This window comes from Populus trichocarpa, chromosome 9 (assembly GCF_000002775.5).
Source record: "Populus trichocarpa isolate Nisqually-1 chromosome 9, P.trichocarpa_v4.1, whole genome shotgun sequence".
NCBI lineage: Eukaryota > Viridiplantae > Streptophyta > Magnoliopsida > Malpighiales > Salicaceae > Populus > Populus trichocarpa.
Genome location: NC_037293.2, coordinates 6,371,207 through 6,387,884, shown reverse-complemented (window position 1 = coordinate 6,387,884; position 16,678 = coordinate 6,371,207). Strand labels below are relative to the sequence as shown.

The window sequence follows — 16,678 nt, the reverse complement described above, 5'->3', positions numbered from 1 at the left end:
AAAACATTCTAAAAACCTCAATAATTCTATTTTAATCCTCAAACACCTTCTAATTTATCTTAAATACAAAAAATTAAACCAAACTAAGATGATCTACTTTTTTCAGCCTAGTTATAGGGGAAAAAAAACCATGTTAAACTCTCATCTTCAACACAAGCCCATTGGTATGAGATTGATATTTGTTTATGGTTGGAATGTAGTTGAACGAACTTCTTTCCCTCACCCTTTTTTCACACAGCAACTTTTTGTCTCATTATTTATAACTCGTAAACTAAGGCATGATGAAAATAAAACTTGAGGTTTTAAATATAAAAATATAAAATTACAAGGATTAAATATAAAAAATTAAAAAAAATTACGGGACTAATTGTTTTTTCTTCCAAAAGTGGGTACTTTTCAATAAACCATGAAAACCCGTCATATTTAGTATATAATAATAATAATAATTTACAAGTTTAGGATAAAAGCTTGTGAAATTGCACAAATCATACATATAGTCACCTGGCTAAAAATTATAATTGTCAAATTCAAATATGCTATAAGAGTTTATTCTTGAAAACCCACAATTCATAATTAAAACAAATAATATATTATTTTATCCACATTTATTTGGTCTAATTAATTTTTTAATTACTTGGTTGTTTTGATAAAACTCAATTGAATTAGAACAAAAAAAAAAAATTTATTATTTTAATTAAAACAACCGAACCAATTTGATTTAATGATTCAAGAATTGACTTGATAATTCAGTTTTTTTTTTCAATTCTTGAATTAAATTTTAAAACTATAGAAATGATTGACTGACAGTACTCAACTATGCTCGAATTAACTAGATATAACACCAAAATTCAGATCCCACTATTAATTACCAAGCCCTAAAATCCACATAAGTTTAAAATGTTCATCAAGCTTTTAATCACAATTGGCTGTTTATGACAATGATTAGATAGTTATCCAATTTATTTTAAGTTTTCAGGTCTTGCTGGAATTTAGACATGCTCCTCTGGAGAATCTACTGGAACGCCGGATTTTGGTCACCATATGCATGGCTGTGTATTTTTACCCTGTACCACACATGACACGAGCATCGAGGTTCATCAAGAAAATTGGGGGGGGGGGGGGGGGGGGGGTTTCCTTTTAATTTTATTGTCACACGCAGTGTTAATGTATAAAAAACAAAATAAACTGCCACACACACAAACTGATACGATGATAAGGGTATCAGAGTTAATTTTCGCGTAAATCTATTTAATAGTTTATTTTGTTAATTTTTTAAAGTGTTTTTTATTTATAAATATATTAAAATAATATTTTTTATTTTTTAAAAATTATTTTTTATATCAGAATATTAAAATAATCAAAAAATTAAATTTTTTCAAAAAATTTTTTAAAACACAAAAACACAGCATCTCAACATTAATCCAAGGAGTGTTTAGTGGGATAGAGGTATTATTTTTTTAAATATTTTTTTTATTTAAAAATATGTTAAAATATTTTTTTATTTATTAATATTTATTTTTGACATCAACACATCATAATTATAAAAATATATATAATTTTTTAAAATATATATATAATTTTTTTAAAAAAAATTCAAATTTTAATAAAACGTTGGTTCAATTGCTGCCCCCAAATATACCTCTAGTGAATTCATTAAGAAAATGAGCAAACTTCTCTAACTATCAGGCCAATTTTTCGAGATTAGATTTTTTATTTAAAAAGTAGAGATATCATTGAATCAAATTTTATGTCAATCAAAATCAAATAAAACGTACTCTGGTGGGGGAAAAAATAGAGTAAAGGATCTTTTTCCACCAATCCGATCAATTAGAGATCGAGGTTGTATAACATGTTTATGGAAAATGATTTGCAAGCCTTCAACTCCAAGGAAAATGAATTAACAAGACCAGAAATTAATTTCTCGAAGCATTATTGGAAACTAATTTGAGAAAAAATAATTTAATGGAAGTAAAGTAATTTTGGATAGTTGAAGACTAAGATGGTGCATTCATACAGCATTTTTGTTCTTTTGATTAAGCTTCATTCTATATGAACATTTCTTCAACCGTTAAATCATTAGGGGTCGAAATGTTGACAGGAGTGAATTTTGCTGTATAGAAATAAGTACTCATGTAATTATATGTTTTGTTTTAAGTGTTTTTTTTTTGTTTAAAATATAATAAAATATTTTTTTTTTGGAATTTTGGACACAACAAATTAAAATTATAAAAACACTAAAAATATATTAATTTAATATTTTTTTAAGCTAAACACACAAAAATATAATTTCAAAAAAAAAAGAGTGTTATACATATCTATTGAATGACGTACTCAATTATTTATATATATATAAGAGATTGAAATTAAAATGAATGATTAGTTTTTAAAAAATGCAGTTGAATTATCTAAGCGGTCTAATAATAATAATAATAATAACAATAACTGTAGCTTAACTTGAACTAGTATTTTTCTTAAACTTCGAAGAGGTCTCAATTATAACCTTTACTCTACGGGGTTATGAAAAAACTAAAATTTGAATTTAATGTGGTAATTTTTTAATTTTGTTTACCACATTAATATATAATTAATGACCTCGTGCAACGCGCTAGGTGAAAAAAGAAAAGAAAATGTTATTAAATCTATGTAGATATTACGACGTCGTTCGTAGGAAGGACGAGTAAATGCAGTATGTAACGTGTCTGTCTATACCCTCTAATAAAAAACCCAAGCATAAAAAGCGCCACTGAGCAGGAGAGAGAGAGAGAGAGAGAGGCAGAGACAGAGAGGGAGGTTGTGCTGTGTGAAAAAACTGATGTATCATCTACTGTCTATTCCATCTGCTTTCACTTTTCACTTTCTCTCTCTCTGAGACTTCATATACTAACACAGAGGAAAAGATTAACAACAACAAGAAGAAGAAGCCTCTTCTTCCTCTCCCCCCCCCCCCCCCCCCCTCTCTCCCCTTTTCTTCTCAGGTCCTCTTCTTTACTCTTCTCTTTCTCATTTTCTTTCTTTTTTTCTTTTTAACTCTTTCTGTTTTTTTTTTAAAAAAACTTATCTCTTAACATTAATCGAGAAACTGCTTTGAATTTTGATCAATGTGATTACCAATTTTTAACTCTGTTTTCTTTACACTCTCTCTCTGTTTTGTAGTTTTCTTTATTTTAGCTCTGTTTTATTTTCTTTATTATGTTAGTTAACATTTTTGTTGTTTTATAGATATTTCTTCAGAGTTTCGGGTTGAAATGTGGAGCTATTTTGCTAAATGAGGTACGGTACCGTTCAAAAGAATGTTGCAGAATCTCTCTATTCTTTGTTTGGTTGCTGAGAAAACCAAGGAAAAGACAAGTCTTTTAGTATTTTCATTTTATTTTGTTTAAGTTTTTTGGTTCATTTCTGTTGCTTTCGAGGTTTGAGAGTGTGAGGAAAAAAAAAGATGGAAGTTGCTGGGTTTTAAGTTCTATACAGTTGAGTTATTTTAATTTTTTTGCTTTCCAAATTAAATCTGTAAAGTAAAAAAGTTTTCTCTTGTTCTCGCTCTATGTTTTTCATTTGCTCATGCATTTTCTTTCTAACAAAAAAAAAAGGAACTTGGGAATTTTTTTTCTGAATATTTTTGGCTGAAATTTGACGAAGTTTTACTGATTTTTGTCTTCTAGTTTTGACTGCCGTTTCACATCCTAAATTTGACAATTTAATTGATTATTTATTGGTTGATATTTTTTATTTTTCTGTCACTGAAATTAAATTATGAATTTTTTTTGCAGGATTATTGAATTTTGCAAGCAGTGATAGGTTCTGAAGTTCTCCAAAGTTCTGTTTTTTCACCCTTTACCATACAAAAATCAGAAGGTTTTAGCATGCGTTGATGGGTTTTATGGCAATGGGAATCTGATGGTGTTAATTCCTGCCGGCCTTGCAGCTTTGATTTGTTAGAATTGGAGATAAATTAGTGGTTTCAAAATGAATGGGAACAGACAAATGGAGGTGCATTATATAAACACCGGCTTTCCTTACACCACCACTGAAAGCTTTATGGATTTCTTTGAAGGACTAACACATGCTCCTGTAAATTATGCTCACACTGGACCAATGCATGATCAGGTATTCATTACTTTTAATGCAGTTTTTATGTTTGAAAAGAAATAAAATCCACGAGATAAATTTTAAAAAATAACCCATTAGGTTGTTCTTGCTTTAGGCAATGTTTTAAATGAACAGAGATGTAGGTTGTTTCGATGATGTATGCATCTTTTTCCAAGATCATGGTATACGTGCATACTTCAATAATATTAATGAGGTGCTCTTGAAGTAATTGAGGAGCTCACTTTACATGCTAATTGTTACGGCTCTACTTTCTATTTTGCACTATAGCGTGCGACTGCAGTCTGCACTGTTGATGAATCTATTCATGATTCCACTGCACGCCTATATACTCTGTTGAATGTTCTAAGCTAGCATTTTCTGTGTTTGTTGTTTATGAAATGGCGGCTGCAGCTTCTTTTATGATTTATTCTTCCTTTCATATGTTCTATTCAGGACAGTGCATACTGGCCAATGAACATGAATGCATACAAATTTGGATTTTCTGGTCCTGGGAGTACTTCTTACTACAGCCCATACGAGGTAAATGATAATTTACCCATCATGGATATCAGCAGGACAGCTTGGGAATACCCTTCTGTAGTGAACGCTGAAGAACCCACAACCACAGACACTCAGTTTGAAGGAGATGAGGACATGGGAGTACACGCCATGCACGAAGAAAGAAGTTTGTTCCATTTTTGTATTTCCTGTTAATTTATATATGACTTTCAATAATTTGATGCCTTGTCTTTTATGTTGATCAAGGATCTTCAAATTTATGGTTATTGGCTAGTTGGAGTTACAAAGCATCCTTTTTTAGTGGCATGGTAGATGTACTGCAATGCATTTTAGGTTTCAAAACTAAAAGGGATCTGGGATGCATGTCTCTTTCCCAGTTGTTGTTTGCCTGAAGCTGTTTCCTTCTGTTCAGTTTCTGTGAGCAGCTAGCTTTTGTTTGGATTCTTGTTTGTTTTACTGATCTTGTGAATGTTGTCTTACTTCTGCAGGCATTTCTAATCAGCCAAGCGCCAACAGTCCCCAGGTATGAATCTCTTTTTGTTATAGTCTTATGCATTTGAGTATATTTCTTAGTGCTAGTTTATCGTTATTACATAAGTTAAAATTGTCCCGGGCATGAGCTTAAAAGGAAAGTTCACCTTAATCTACATGGTAATTATTTATTTATCCAGTCAAAGTGCTACAGTAAGGTCATCATAGTTGATTTTGACATGGCAAATGAATCTGTACTTAGTAACCCCTTTTGGTCAGAGATTTAAATGAGCTGATTGTCTTTCTACAGGATATCATACATGCTTAAAATGTCTTATTGATTGGTTGTTTTCAGCATCAGATCTCATGCAAACTTACCGAATTGTAGTTGCCCACTACATTGTTATGTTGATGTAAAAAACTAATTAATCCTTCAGGTTTTTCTGTTTAATTTTGCAGGCTGTTTGGCAAGATGATGTCGATCCAGATAACATGACGTATGAGGTATGGTTTATGTAACTTGTCCTGTTAGATTCCTTGCAGTGTATTGCATTTGTGTACTAAACCAACCTTGGCCAGGCATTTGCAAATATCCGAGTGTGTGTATCCTCTTATGTTGAATGCTCTCAGGATATTATCTTTAATAACTTAAAGTTTAGATGAAGGTTTTCTATCGGCTATGATTTCTTTGCCTCAGGAATTGCTCGACCTAGGTGATACTGTTGGAACGCAAAGTAAAGGTCTTTCTCCGGAACTAATCAGGTTGCTTCCAACCTCAAAATGCAAGTTCGGAAGCTTCTTCTCAAGAAAAAAATCTGGGGAAAGGTAAAAGTTTTGCTAAACTCAATTATCCATTAAGAATTTTGATAATAGAAAGCATCAGAGGCAACTTAAAACCACCTAGCAAGTAATAATAAAATTATTAGACAGACACTGAACAAAGCAGCTATCAAATGCTGAATTCTTTGCCTTTTGTCTTTCCCCCCTTAAGTTCATCACTTTTAAGCTGTTCACCATTTTCTTATTTTACTTTTGTCGAGAGACAGATGTGTAATTTGCCAGATGAAATACAAAAGAGGGGATAAGCAGACAAAACTTATGTGCAAACATGTTTACCATTCCGAATGTATCGCTAAATGGCTTGGCATCAATAAGGTCAGTCAATGTCTTCTTCAAATCAAAAGTTTTTTGAACTCTGCATCTTCAGCTTTTCATATCTTGTCTCATGCTGTTCTTAACGTGTTTTGTCAGGTATGCCCTGTTTGCAACAATGAGGTGCTTGGAGAGCATTCAAGGAACTAACAGATCCAGACCAAAAGAAATTCACTGCTCTTTCCTCTCCTCCCTTTTCTTTCTCTTTTTTATATGGGTGGTTTGGTTTCGTTTTCTTTTTCTTTTTGTACACGTAGGTTTAGTCAAGGACTCAGGCAATCCCCTCATTCTCCGTGGAAGTTTTGTTTACTAAAGAAACCGCATCATCCGAGCTTCTATAGCAAGATAACTTGAATTTTAACTTGCGTCCTGTTGCTGAAGTTTGAATGTGTATATCTGTGATCTTTGCTCCTGTGTCTGCATTTGATGCTTTTACTCATGCCCCTCTAATTTAAATCAATCCCCCAAGTTCTTTGGAATAGTGTTATGAATCTTCTGATGCCTCGAAACAGTCTTAATCCTTGAGATGCATCCCTTCAGCCCTTGTCTCTTCTTTTTAAGTTGAAATTTTACGAGTAGCTGTATATGCAATAGAGTTCGTTATATATGGAGGATGATATCATGCAGCTCCTTGGAGAAAAGCAAGGTGCATGGTACATAACAGCAGTAATTGTCTGCTGCATGCAAGTTTTGCCATGCCACCTTCTCTACTGCTTGATGAATGCGGTATACATAAACAAAGGATAGGACGTTTCTTTCCCCTTCCTGTTTTATGAAGTTGACAAACCATTACTCCTGTCTTCAGTTTTATCTTCTTCCCATTCAGCATTATCATCTCGAACATGATCTGTTGGCATGGGCTTCACGCCCGCTCGAGGATTGGAAGACAATTCAAGGTCCTTGAATGGATAAGTCCATGTGACAAAATCGGTTATTTGTGGTCAACATTGAAGTTGTTTTTTCACGAGAAGCATCCACCGTTGGCACTTGGCAGTGTGCTGATAGAACTCAATGTCTTTATGAGCATTGAGTTCTCTCGAATGGTGTTCTGGGGTATGAAAGTGGTGAACTGGTGATGAGATGGCATTTTTGCTCCCATGCTTTACATTTCCCTAGTTTGGTTTTGTGGATAAAACTGAAGAAGAACTGGGTAGCAAGATGATCAAAATGGGTGGGTCCCGCCAATTAGCTATGCTAGATTTTTCAATATGTTTAACGTCACATTAACAGCATATGTTTAAGGTAGAATTGATAAAAATAAAAGTCTGGGACTCGATTGTTACTGATACAATACTTAGGGGCTGAATTGAGATTTCCCGTGTAAATAATGTCGAATCACAACTCGAAGTTTCAGCACCGTCGATGTCCGGGACCCACAATCGAACGGTTCCCTTCCATTAAGCGCCTGGCTAGTAGACTAGAGTTCATTTATTTATTACTATATATCCTCTAACGGTCACCAGCAAAAAACAAATAGCTCCGCCAACGTTCACACACTCTCTGGCTCTCTGCAGTAACGGTTACATTTCTTACACCCTCTCTCACATCTGTCTCACAGTTTTCGGGTCTTTATTTCTCTCTCTACAAACCCTTCTCTCTTCATCTGAAATAGTTTTGCTCCATTTCTGGGTCTTACCTTTTTCTCTGCAATGGAACCAGCAAAAATAGATTGGAAGAGAATAGACTCTGTCTTTGTAGAAGATAGATTGTATGAGAACTTAAATGCACCCAAATGGTTTGATTTCTTTGCTCCTGAAGACTCCACAGATGATGAAGCCTGGTTTTGCAGACCTGGTATGAATCTATTCAAGTACTTTTGACATCTTTTCTTTCTATGTTTTTCCTTACTCTCATCTTTTAATGTTTTGCTGTTGCAGATTGTAACCATCCAAAGACAGCTGATGATTTCTTTAAAACCACACCAACTTCTAAGGTATTTTTCTTTGATCTCAAAGTCCACAACCTTTTTTTTTTCCTTTATTTACCTAGATAAAGACTACCCATTTTAGCTGATCCGTGGTTGAAGTTAAATCTTGCATTTCTTTATGGAATCTGAAACAATATAAAACACGCGTCTCGAATTTTCTTTTCTTTGCGTTTCCCTTGCTTTTCTCAGTTACCAAACACGGGTTAAATCCAGTACAATTATTTGACCGTTACTTGACTCTTTTTTTTTGTTAAATTGATCTGGTTCAGCTTTCAAGCTCAGGTGATAGAGCTAGAAGTAGAACCCCTCTCGACGACAAGAATCTAAGGTACTCACAAAGCAAACCCACATGAAGTTTTAAATTTTCTATCAAATTGAAGATTTTGATTATTATTTTTTAATCAAGAAAGAGTTCAAGATTCGAGTTACCATCTTAAAAGTTCTCTTCTTTTTTATTTTCTATGGATTTAGAGATGCAAAGTTGAAGAGAAGGGGGCAAAGTCAGTCTTCATTTACATCATGTGATTATAAAGCCAAATTCAATGAAGATAGCGAAAATCGGAATCCAAATTTATCAACACCATCAAATTACCAGAAGTCTATGAAACAAATGATCAAATCAAGCAGTGAAAAGAACAGACCTATTGATGATGTCCCACAAACCAGGGAAGAACCAAGGCTAAAAAGCACGTTATCGGCAAGGAATTTGTTTGCAGGGAAAGATATATTAGGCCATATTACTGAGTTTTGCAATGAATTGAAGAAGTTGGCAACGAGAGCGAGGGAAAAGGAGAGTTTAAATGAGAAGGGGAGTCAAGTGGGGGAGAAAAAAGATGGGGTAGTTGTGAATGAGGGTTCTAGAGAGGTTTTGGGAGAGTTGAATGTGAAGGAGAAAGAGAGAAAACCATTGCTTAACAATGATAGAGAGAAACCCGAAGGAAATGAAAAGGGAAGTGCCAAGCAAGGCAGGAAGAAGTAAGTTATTTCCCTCTGTGCTTGTCTTTAAAATTTGTACATATGCAGTTAACTTGAACTGGGTAGAGGAGATAATAGTTTTGGAATTTTAAGGATTACGGATCTTTAAAAGAAGTTGATTTTGTCATTGCAACAGATTAAAGTTGGTTTGCTCTGATTTTCTATCTTCATTGTATTTTTAGATTAGAGTCTTTGCATGCTTGATGAAAAAATCTGCTAAAAAAAAAAACAAATGTGGGAGTAGTGGCTGAAAAACGTCGTGCAAAGTTTATTTATTCTTATCGCTGTTGAATTGTGGATTCTTCCCAAAGCTTAAAGATTTCGAACAAACATAAACAAATGGCTCAAAGTCCAACTTAAAATCTTTGGTCTTAAACAAACTTAGACTTGGCAAATGTGAGCACAGGGCTATGAAAATATTCTAGGGTGCATATGCTATGAAAATATTTCAAGGGGCTAAATTATAGTTGTTGAATTGCGCAGAAGAGTTGATGATACAGAGAACATCCCAGTGCCTCTGAATTTGGCAAATGTGAAGAACAAAGGAGAGGAGCGCCTGCTGCAAATTCGGACCAATCCTCCTTCACCTCAATGCTTTTCTGCCAACCGTGCACCCGCCAAAACTACCCCTTCGAAGGCTTCCAGGTCCAGGCTTACGGTATGCAACGCAACTAGGTTCCATTCAATATTGAACTTTTGGTTGTAGGAGTTAAGGCAAGTTAATGATGATAATGACAAACATGGTAAACTAAATAATTTAACTGCAGGTTTGAGTATTGGATGAGAGATGATTGCTTGTTTCTTTCTTAAACTGAAAGTTATTAAATTCAATGAATATGCAATTTGAAACCAGTTAGTTAGGCATCTGAAGTGCATGTTTTCAAGAATTTTCGATATCAACTAACTTCCAAACAAACACATTGGATTATGCCACTTAACACTACATATGAACGTCTCCACCAATGGACAATAATTAAAATAGTTTAGCTCTCTGGTACGGATGATTCTCAGTTACTTTGAATGTTGACTAGCTAATCATCCCCTTAAGGATACATTCTTCACTTAACTAGCCAGAATAAAACCTCTATTCTTGGAGCTATCCCCCATCTTGTGACCGTTTTCTTCTCAGTAACATGACTTTCCTTAACTACGTTATAAGAGTCAAGCCATTCTTCACTCTAAGTTTTTTGTTAATTTGATAAGTGCAACATGTAGCTTGCTAAGTCTGTTGTTGTTTCTAAGAATGTTTGCTTGATGTCGCACTAATGTGATGGTGGTGAACTGTGCAGGAAAGGGGAATCCTTAAGGAACTGAAGAAGGATAAGGAAACCACCGAGGACAGAAGTCCTTTCATTTCTGATGGAAAAGAATCGAGAGCTTTGGATGTTTTCTGGTTCCTGAAGCCCTGCACGACGCTCTCCAGCTGAAATGTGGAAAACCCCCCCTACCCGGACCCCGGTTTTCCAAAATTCATTCTTTAAAAGATTTTTTTAGTCCAGTTGAAACTGGTCATTGCATCTTGTTTCTTCTGGTATTCGTACATCCACACCTCCCATTTTTTAATTATTGCTCTTTAATTGATTACCTGATTCATTTGATGTCAATAAGAGAAACTGTAAGGAAGCAAATCCAAACTCATTATAGAAAATAAAATTTGTATTTTTGAACTCGAAAGGTTGAGTGATGCAAATACACAACTGGCTCCATTATTTGGGGTTGTTGCTCTCCCTAGCTATGCTTATAATAAGATGACTTATTTGGCATTTCATTATCCACTGAGAAAGAAAGAAGGGCATGCCAAGCTGATTGATGCTGGAAAAGGTGCATTTTTATATATGCAAACAATCCTGACTTCAAATTGTTATACGGCTGAACCAAGTTTACAATCTTTTAGCCCAGTAACAAAAAAGATGATACAACGAAGCATAAAAGTACCATTCCTTGTTGGGTTAAACTCGAGCACCAAATTTGCAGAAAACTTCACATTTTGGAATAGACGGGTACCGATTTCGTATGCAATTAGAGTTTCTAAAGCAAAAGATCAATTGGGAATCCCTTGTGTCATCTTAAACCATGCCGAACCACACCTCTCTGTGAAAATCTTCGGTGCTAAGGTCTTTTCCGCCGGTATCCATCTTCCTTCTTGAACGTTATCTAAAGCATAGATGCCAAACTTTGCCATCCGATTTCAGATGTACATATTGCCGCGTTTTTTGTCCTAACAAAAAGGAGCCCCGGGGGCGTCAATAGCGTCATCTCTTTGTTTTTTTTTGTTTTTGCTTCTGTTTTGGATGGATTAGGTTACATGCTAACCAGTAGCTATCCCCCCCTTATTTATCTTCATCCTAACTCCTATGGCGTATTCATTTGATTTTTTCTTCTTCATCTACCAAAATCTCATCGTTCTATTATCTCCCGTTCTCATCTTCCAGGAATAAATAAATAAAACAACTATGTCCCATTACTATATTATATTATTATAACAGAAAAGAAGGCATCTATCTATCTTTATCCCAATCCCCGTTTTACATTCCATCCTGCAAATAATGTTCTGGCAATTGACCTTCCTTTCTCAAGGGAAATTAACCCAAAAACAAACCCAGAATTCCGAATTTCGCTTCATCTTGATTGATCAAGAAAGCAAACCCCATCTCCAAACCCTAGTTTTTACATGGACAAGGAACATGAAGAACATCCTTTATTTTATTATATAGCATCTTTGCAGTTCTCAAACATTTCTCTGTAATACATAATCCCGCACAAAGTCATAAGCACAACCAAAGTAACAACAACGTATTGCAATCTAAATCAGTTCTGAGACAATAAAAATAAACCACAGAGAGAGAGAGAACGTACATGGAGAACATCCTCTTCTAATCTAACCTAAAATTGCAAAGCAAAATATCCAAGACCCTAGACCACACGTGCCTTGCACGTGGATAGAGTCTACCAGTGTAAACTCTCGACTCCCTCAACAGATCTTCCATGGTTTCCACAAAGAGATTCAAGCTCCTCACAGGTGGAATGTACAAAGTCAGAGGCACTGCAGAGAAAGCCACTGTAAAGAGAAGCTGCAACATCATGTAATTAAGCCAAACCCACCAGAGAAGTTGTTTGTTAAAACCAAACTATAAAGGGTCCTTGGTTATCCATACAAGATATCTGGAGTTTCGAAGACAATCGGGAGAGAGTTTTTGGCTCCTTGTTTTTCTTGCAGATGTTGCGCGAGTTTTGAAGGGGAAAGGGTTTGGAAGCAGGTTTTATAGATTTGGTAAAACTCTTTGTTACTAAGGAAAGAGAGATCAGACAGACAGGAAGTTCTGGAACTCTGAAGAAGTTGAAGATTGATATGTTCTCATTACTACAAGATAATGACAAAATAAACAAGAAACTTGAAGATTAAAGAGAAGAAAACAAGGGTAATTACAGGACTTCTAGTGGGGTGTGGCTGGCTGACTATTCACTAATTATTTAAAAAAAAATCATTAAATTTTTCTGGATGTGACTTTTCATACTGTGAATTGTTACATATTTATTTTGTAAAGGCATCTATACTAAACGGACAGGAAGTATCCGATACCTGGTATTAAAATTATTTTTTTTATTTAAAAAATATATTAAAATTATTTTTTTATTTTCAATATTAATACATTGAAATCATTAAAAAATACTAATTTAATATCTTTTCAAATTAAAACACTCTGAAGTTATCATCCTTCCAAATATTCTGTAAAAAAAAGAATACTTTCTACCCTTCCATTAGTGAGATTTTAGAAATCATACAAATTTGCTGCTGATGAGTAGTCATTTTGATGTGATGAGAGGCAGGTGAAAGTGTTCATTGATGTTATCATTAGTTGGATTTTAATTAGGTGAGAAAAGGGGGGAAACTTATGAATGAAGGGCATCCAATGAATCAAATGATTAACGATGATTTTTCATTTTTCTCATCATCACTGACTAATTAAGACGGGCCCAGCAAATTCTTTTTCATCATAATTTAGCGAAAAATCACTAAAACAAAAAATTAGACTTTCCAGCTTGTATCTTATTAAGACCCGTCACACTGTTTTTTTTTTACATTTTAAAAATATTTTAAAAAATATTAAAAAAATTTATTTATTTTTTAAATTAATATTTTTTTAATATTTCTAAATTATTTTAATACAATATTGTTAAAAATAAAAAATATTATTTTAATATATTTATAAATAAAAAAATATTTTAAAAAATAACTTCACTGGTGGGTGGATGGATCGGGGGCAACAAGCTGGGTTTGCTTTACACGTGCTTCAGTGTGCATGGAGTTTGTAGAGTTATTGTCCAAAAAGCCCAGAGGTAATGCTAGAATTACCCTTTCTTTTTCTTTTTTTCTCCTGGGCTAAAGGGATAAGGCTAGAAATTTCATGGTATTGAGAGTTAAATAACATATTATTTGCTATTTTTTATAGTTTATTTTAAAAAAAAGGAGAAGGAAAGAATATTAGATGCAAAGATTTTTATTATTTTTTAGGAGTCATTAATTTTATTTTATCTCTTCTTTTTATGTTTGTCTTTCTTTTCAAAATTAATTTTAAAAAATAATTAACAGGATTTTACTATTTACTCATGAACACTGTTTTTTTAGCAATTATTATTTAATAATTAACAATAAACTAAAAGGGATTGTGCCTTTAACATCACCTTACAAAACCTTGTTCATTTCATTAGTGTTTCTTTTCTTTTCTTTTTTGCTTCTGCTTCTTTTTTTTCTTTTCTAAATTTATGTTTTTATTCCTTCTGATTTTATACTTTAACATTTGATTTATTAAAAATTAAATTTTTTAATCTAATGTGGTTTGCTTTATACATGGTTGACTAGATCTTATAACCCGTATTACAAGTTTGGCATGTTGATTCAAGTTTTTTTGTCTTTTTTCAATTGGAATTTTTTTCAATTTCATATATTCAACAATAAGTTGATTAGAAAATTAAGCTTCATGATTTTTTTTTTGTTTTTTTTTCAATTGACATTTTTTTTAATTTTATATTTTAACAATAGGTTGATTAGAAATTAGGTTTCATGATTTATTTTGATTTACTTTATATATAATTATTTTGGTCTCATAACTCGGATCGCGAGTTTGATTGATTAACCCAATTGACTCGAGTTTTTTTTTGTCTTTTTTAATTGGTATTTTTCCAATTTTATCTTTTATCATTGAATTGATTAGGAATTAGGTTTCGTGATTTATTTTAGTTTAACAAACTAAAAGGGTTGGTGCTTTTAGTGTGCACCACTTCACAAAACACTATTTGTTTCAATAACGTTTTTTTTTTTTTTGCTTTTGCTTTTTTTTTTCTAAATCTATGTTTTTTATATAATTTCATACTTCAGCATTTTGTTTATTGGAGATTGGACTTTATAATTTATTGTGTTTTGCTTTATATGTGGTTAGTTCGGTCTCATAACCCATGTCACAGGTTTGCGGGTTGACTCCAGGTTTTTTTGCCCTTTTTTTTTTTTGCTTTTGTTTTGTCATTTAAATCCTTCAACATTGAGTTGATTAGAAATTAAACTTCATAATTCATTTTGGTTTGTTTTCTATGAGGTTATCTCGATTTTATAGTTTGGGTCAAGAGTTTGGTGGGTTAGCCCAGTTAACGCAAGTTTTTTTAAAATTGATATTTTTTTTTAATTTCATCATTTAGCATTGAGTTAATTAAGAATTACAATTCCTGATTTGTTTTGGTTCAATAAACTAAAAGGGATGATGTTTTTACTATGCACTGCCTCACAAAATATTATTCATTTCAATAAATTTTTTTCTTTTGCTTTCTTTCTTCTATATCTATGTTTCTTTCTCTAATTTTATACTTCAACATTTGGTTTATTGAAGAATTGACTTCATAGTTCATGGCGGTTAGTTTTATATGCGGTTAGTTTAGTCTTATAACTAGTGTCATAAGTTTGACAATTTGACTCAAGTTTTTTTTGTTGTTGTCTTTTTTTAATTGTCATTTCTTTTTTTAATTTTATCACTTAGTGTTGAGTTGATTAATAATCAAGCTTCGTGATTTACTTTGGCTTGCTTTCTATAAAATTATCTCGGTCTCATAACTCGAGTCATGGGTTTGGCGGGTTGACCCCATTGACTCGATTTTTTCTTTTTTTAATTGACATTTTTTTCAATTCAATTCTTTAGTATTGAATTGATTTAGAATTAGGCTTCATGATTTTTTTTTGTTTGCTCTCTACAGGGTTACCTCGATCTTATGACCCAGGTCATGTATTTTATAGTTTAACCCGGATAAACTTATGTTGTTTTATTGTGTCCTGTTTTTAGATTGATTTTTTTTCAATTTTACCATTTAGCATTGAGTTTATTGAAAACTAGGTTTCATAGTTTGTTTTGATTTTTTATAGAACTATCATGGTCTCATGGTTCAAGTCGTGGATTTGATAAATTAACCCGTATAAGTTTAGATTTATCAAATATATTGTCGTTTTGATTTATTTATTTTAAATATTATCTTGAATTTTTACTAATCAAATTATATTTATACTGATTATTTAATTTGTTTACGGACCCATCAGGTGATTAGCTAGATATCTCTCTCTTTTCTATTTTCTTTTGTTTCATGTCTCTATTCGTACATAATCCTCGTGAAAACCAGGACAAGGAAAATTATCACATTATGAAGAAAATATTATTAGATTAAATGACGCAATAAACTCCATTGTTCCAATATATAGGAGTGTTATTTGATTATTGCTAGTTGTCACGTTGAGCTCCTTTATCCGTGCGAACATTATTGAAATGGAAGACAATTTCAAAAACAATTTTATATCTGCACATACAAGTATTGTTCAAAAAAGAAAAGGAAAAGACACGTGCCAGCAATGATGTACAGTGGTAGACGATGCATCCGATTCGTGTTAACATTGGAAGGGGCATACGATGCTTCCATGTAGGCCACATATTCTTTGTTCGAAGAGCAGCGTCACCAAAATTCCACGCCATGTTACGCGTGAAGGACACGTACACATGATCCCTGAGTGTACTCAATTAAGTGCAGTGTAGTAGGTAGTGTTATGGTTAAAAAATAAAAAAATATTATTTTAATATATTTTTAAATAAAAATTAATTTAAAAAGTAAGCATAGTAACATATCAAAACTAATAAAAAACATTAAAAAAATATTATTTTAATATTATTTTAAATCAAATATATATTTTAAACGCTACAAACATAATTTAAAAACAAAAAAATACTACTATTCAAACCACTATTATTAAACCCGGCCCGGCCCGGGACCCGGTAGCTGGACCGGTCCGAGTTTAATAAAAGACCGGCTGTGGCAACAGCCCGGTCAAACCCGGGCGACCCGGGACCCGGACGAACCCGAACGAGACCTGGTTTTTTTTTCTCTTCAAATGTGGGATTTGAAATCCATTAGTATATATACTATATGTTCCCAAGAAAAAAGTCATGTTTTTTCAATGTGGAATAAAAAACCTTTTGGTTTAAATACTTCAACTTAAAAGATAACATGATATCTTTTCAA

At 32.9% G+C, this 16,678-nt stretch overlaps 2 protein-coding genes across 3 annotated transcripts; both read left to right on the top strand.

Moving 5' to 3' along the window:
• The first annotated feature begins 2,738 nt into the window (after nt 1–2,738).
• Nucleotides 2,739–6,640, top strand: LOC7475064 (E3 ubiquitin-protein ligase BIG BROTHER). Of its 2 annotated transcripts, none has more exons than XM_052455858.1 (10): nt 2,739–2,975; nt 3,220–3,270; nt 3,768–3,813; nt 3,923–4,104; nt 4,540–4,771; nt 5,094–5,128; nt 5,536–5,580; nt 5,774–5,901; nt 6,123–6,231; nt 6,328–6,640. In XM_052455858.1, exons 4-10 carry the CDS (start codon nt 3,964–3,966, stop codon nt 6,376–6,378), a joined length of 741 nt encoding a protein of 246 aa, XP_052311818.1. In that variant the 5' UTR covers nt 2,739–2,975; nt 3,220–3,270; nt 3,768–3,813; nt 3,923–3,963; the 3' UTR covers nt 6,379–6,640. The 2 variants fall into 2 exon arrangements, with proteins under 2 accessions (XP_052311818.1, XP_052311817.1); XM_052455857.1 differs by having other exon boundaries at nt 3,768–3,852.
• A 759-nt stretch (nt 6,641–7,399) lies between these two features.
• LOC7475288 (uncharacterized) lies at nt 7,400–10,857 on the top strand. The gene is made up of 6 exons (XM_002313264.4): nt 7,400–8,022; nt 8,106–8,161; nt 8,425–8,483; nt 8,627–9,130; nt 9,614–9,788; nt 10,420–10,857. Exons 1-6 carry the CDS (start codon nt 7,878–7,880, stop codon nt 10,555–10,557), a joined length of 1,077 nt encoding a protein of 358 aa, XP_002313300.2. The 5' UTR covers nt 7,400–7,877; the 3' UTR covers nt 10,558–10,857.
• The last annotated feature ends 5,821 nt before the right edge of the window (nt 10,858–16,678 follow it).

Excerpts from the sequence above, each read along its gene's own strand:
- LOC7475064 (XM_052455858.1), top strand. The coding sequence starts at position 3,964 with ATGAATGGGAACAGACAAATGGAGGTGCATTATATAAACACCGGCTTT. Across the intron at positions 4,105-4,539 it reads CTGGACCAATGCATGATCAG|GACAGTGCATACTGGCCAAT; the intron begins GTATTCATTACT and ends TGTTCTATTCAG. Across the intron at positions 5,129-5,535 it reads CAAGCGCCAACAGTCCCCAG|GCTGTTTGGCAAGATGATGT; the intron begins GTATGAATCTCT and ends TTAATTTTGCAG.
- LOC7475288 (XM_002313264.4), top strand. The coding sequence starts at position 7,878 with ATGGAACCAGCAAAAATAGATTGGAAGAGAATAGACTCTGTCTTTGTA. Across the intron at positions 9,131-9,613 it reads GCCAAGCAAGGCAGGAAGAA|AAGAGTTGATGATACAGAGA; the intron begins GTAAGTTATTTC and ends TGAATTGCGCAG. Across the intron at positions 9,789-10,419 it reads CTTCCAGGTCCAGGCTTACG|GAAAGGGGAATCCTTAAGGA; the intron begins GTATGCAACGCA and ends TGAACTGTGCAG.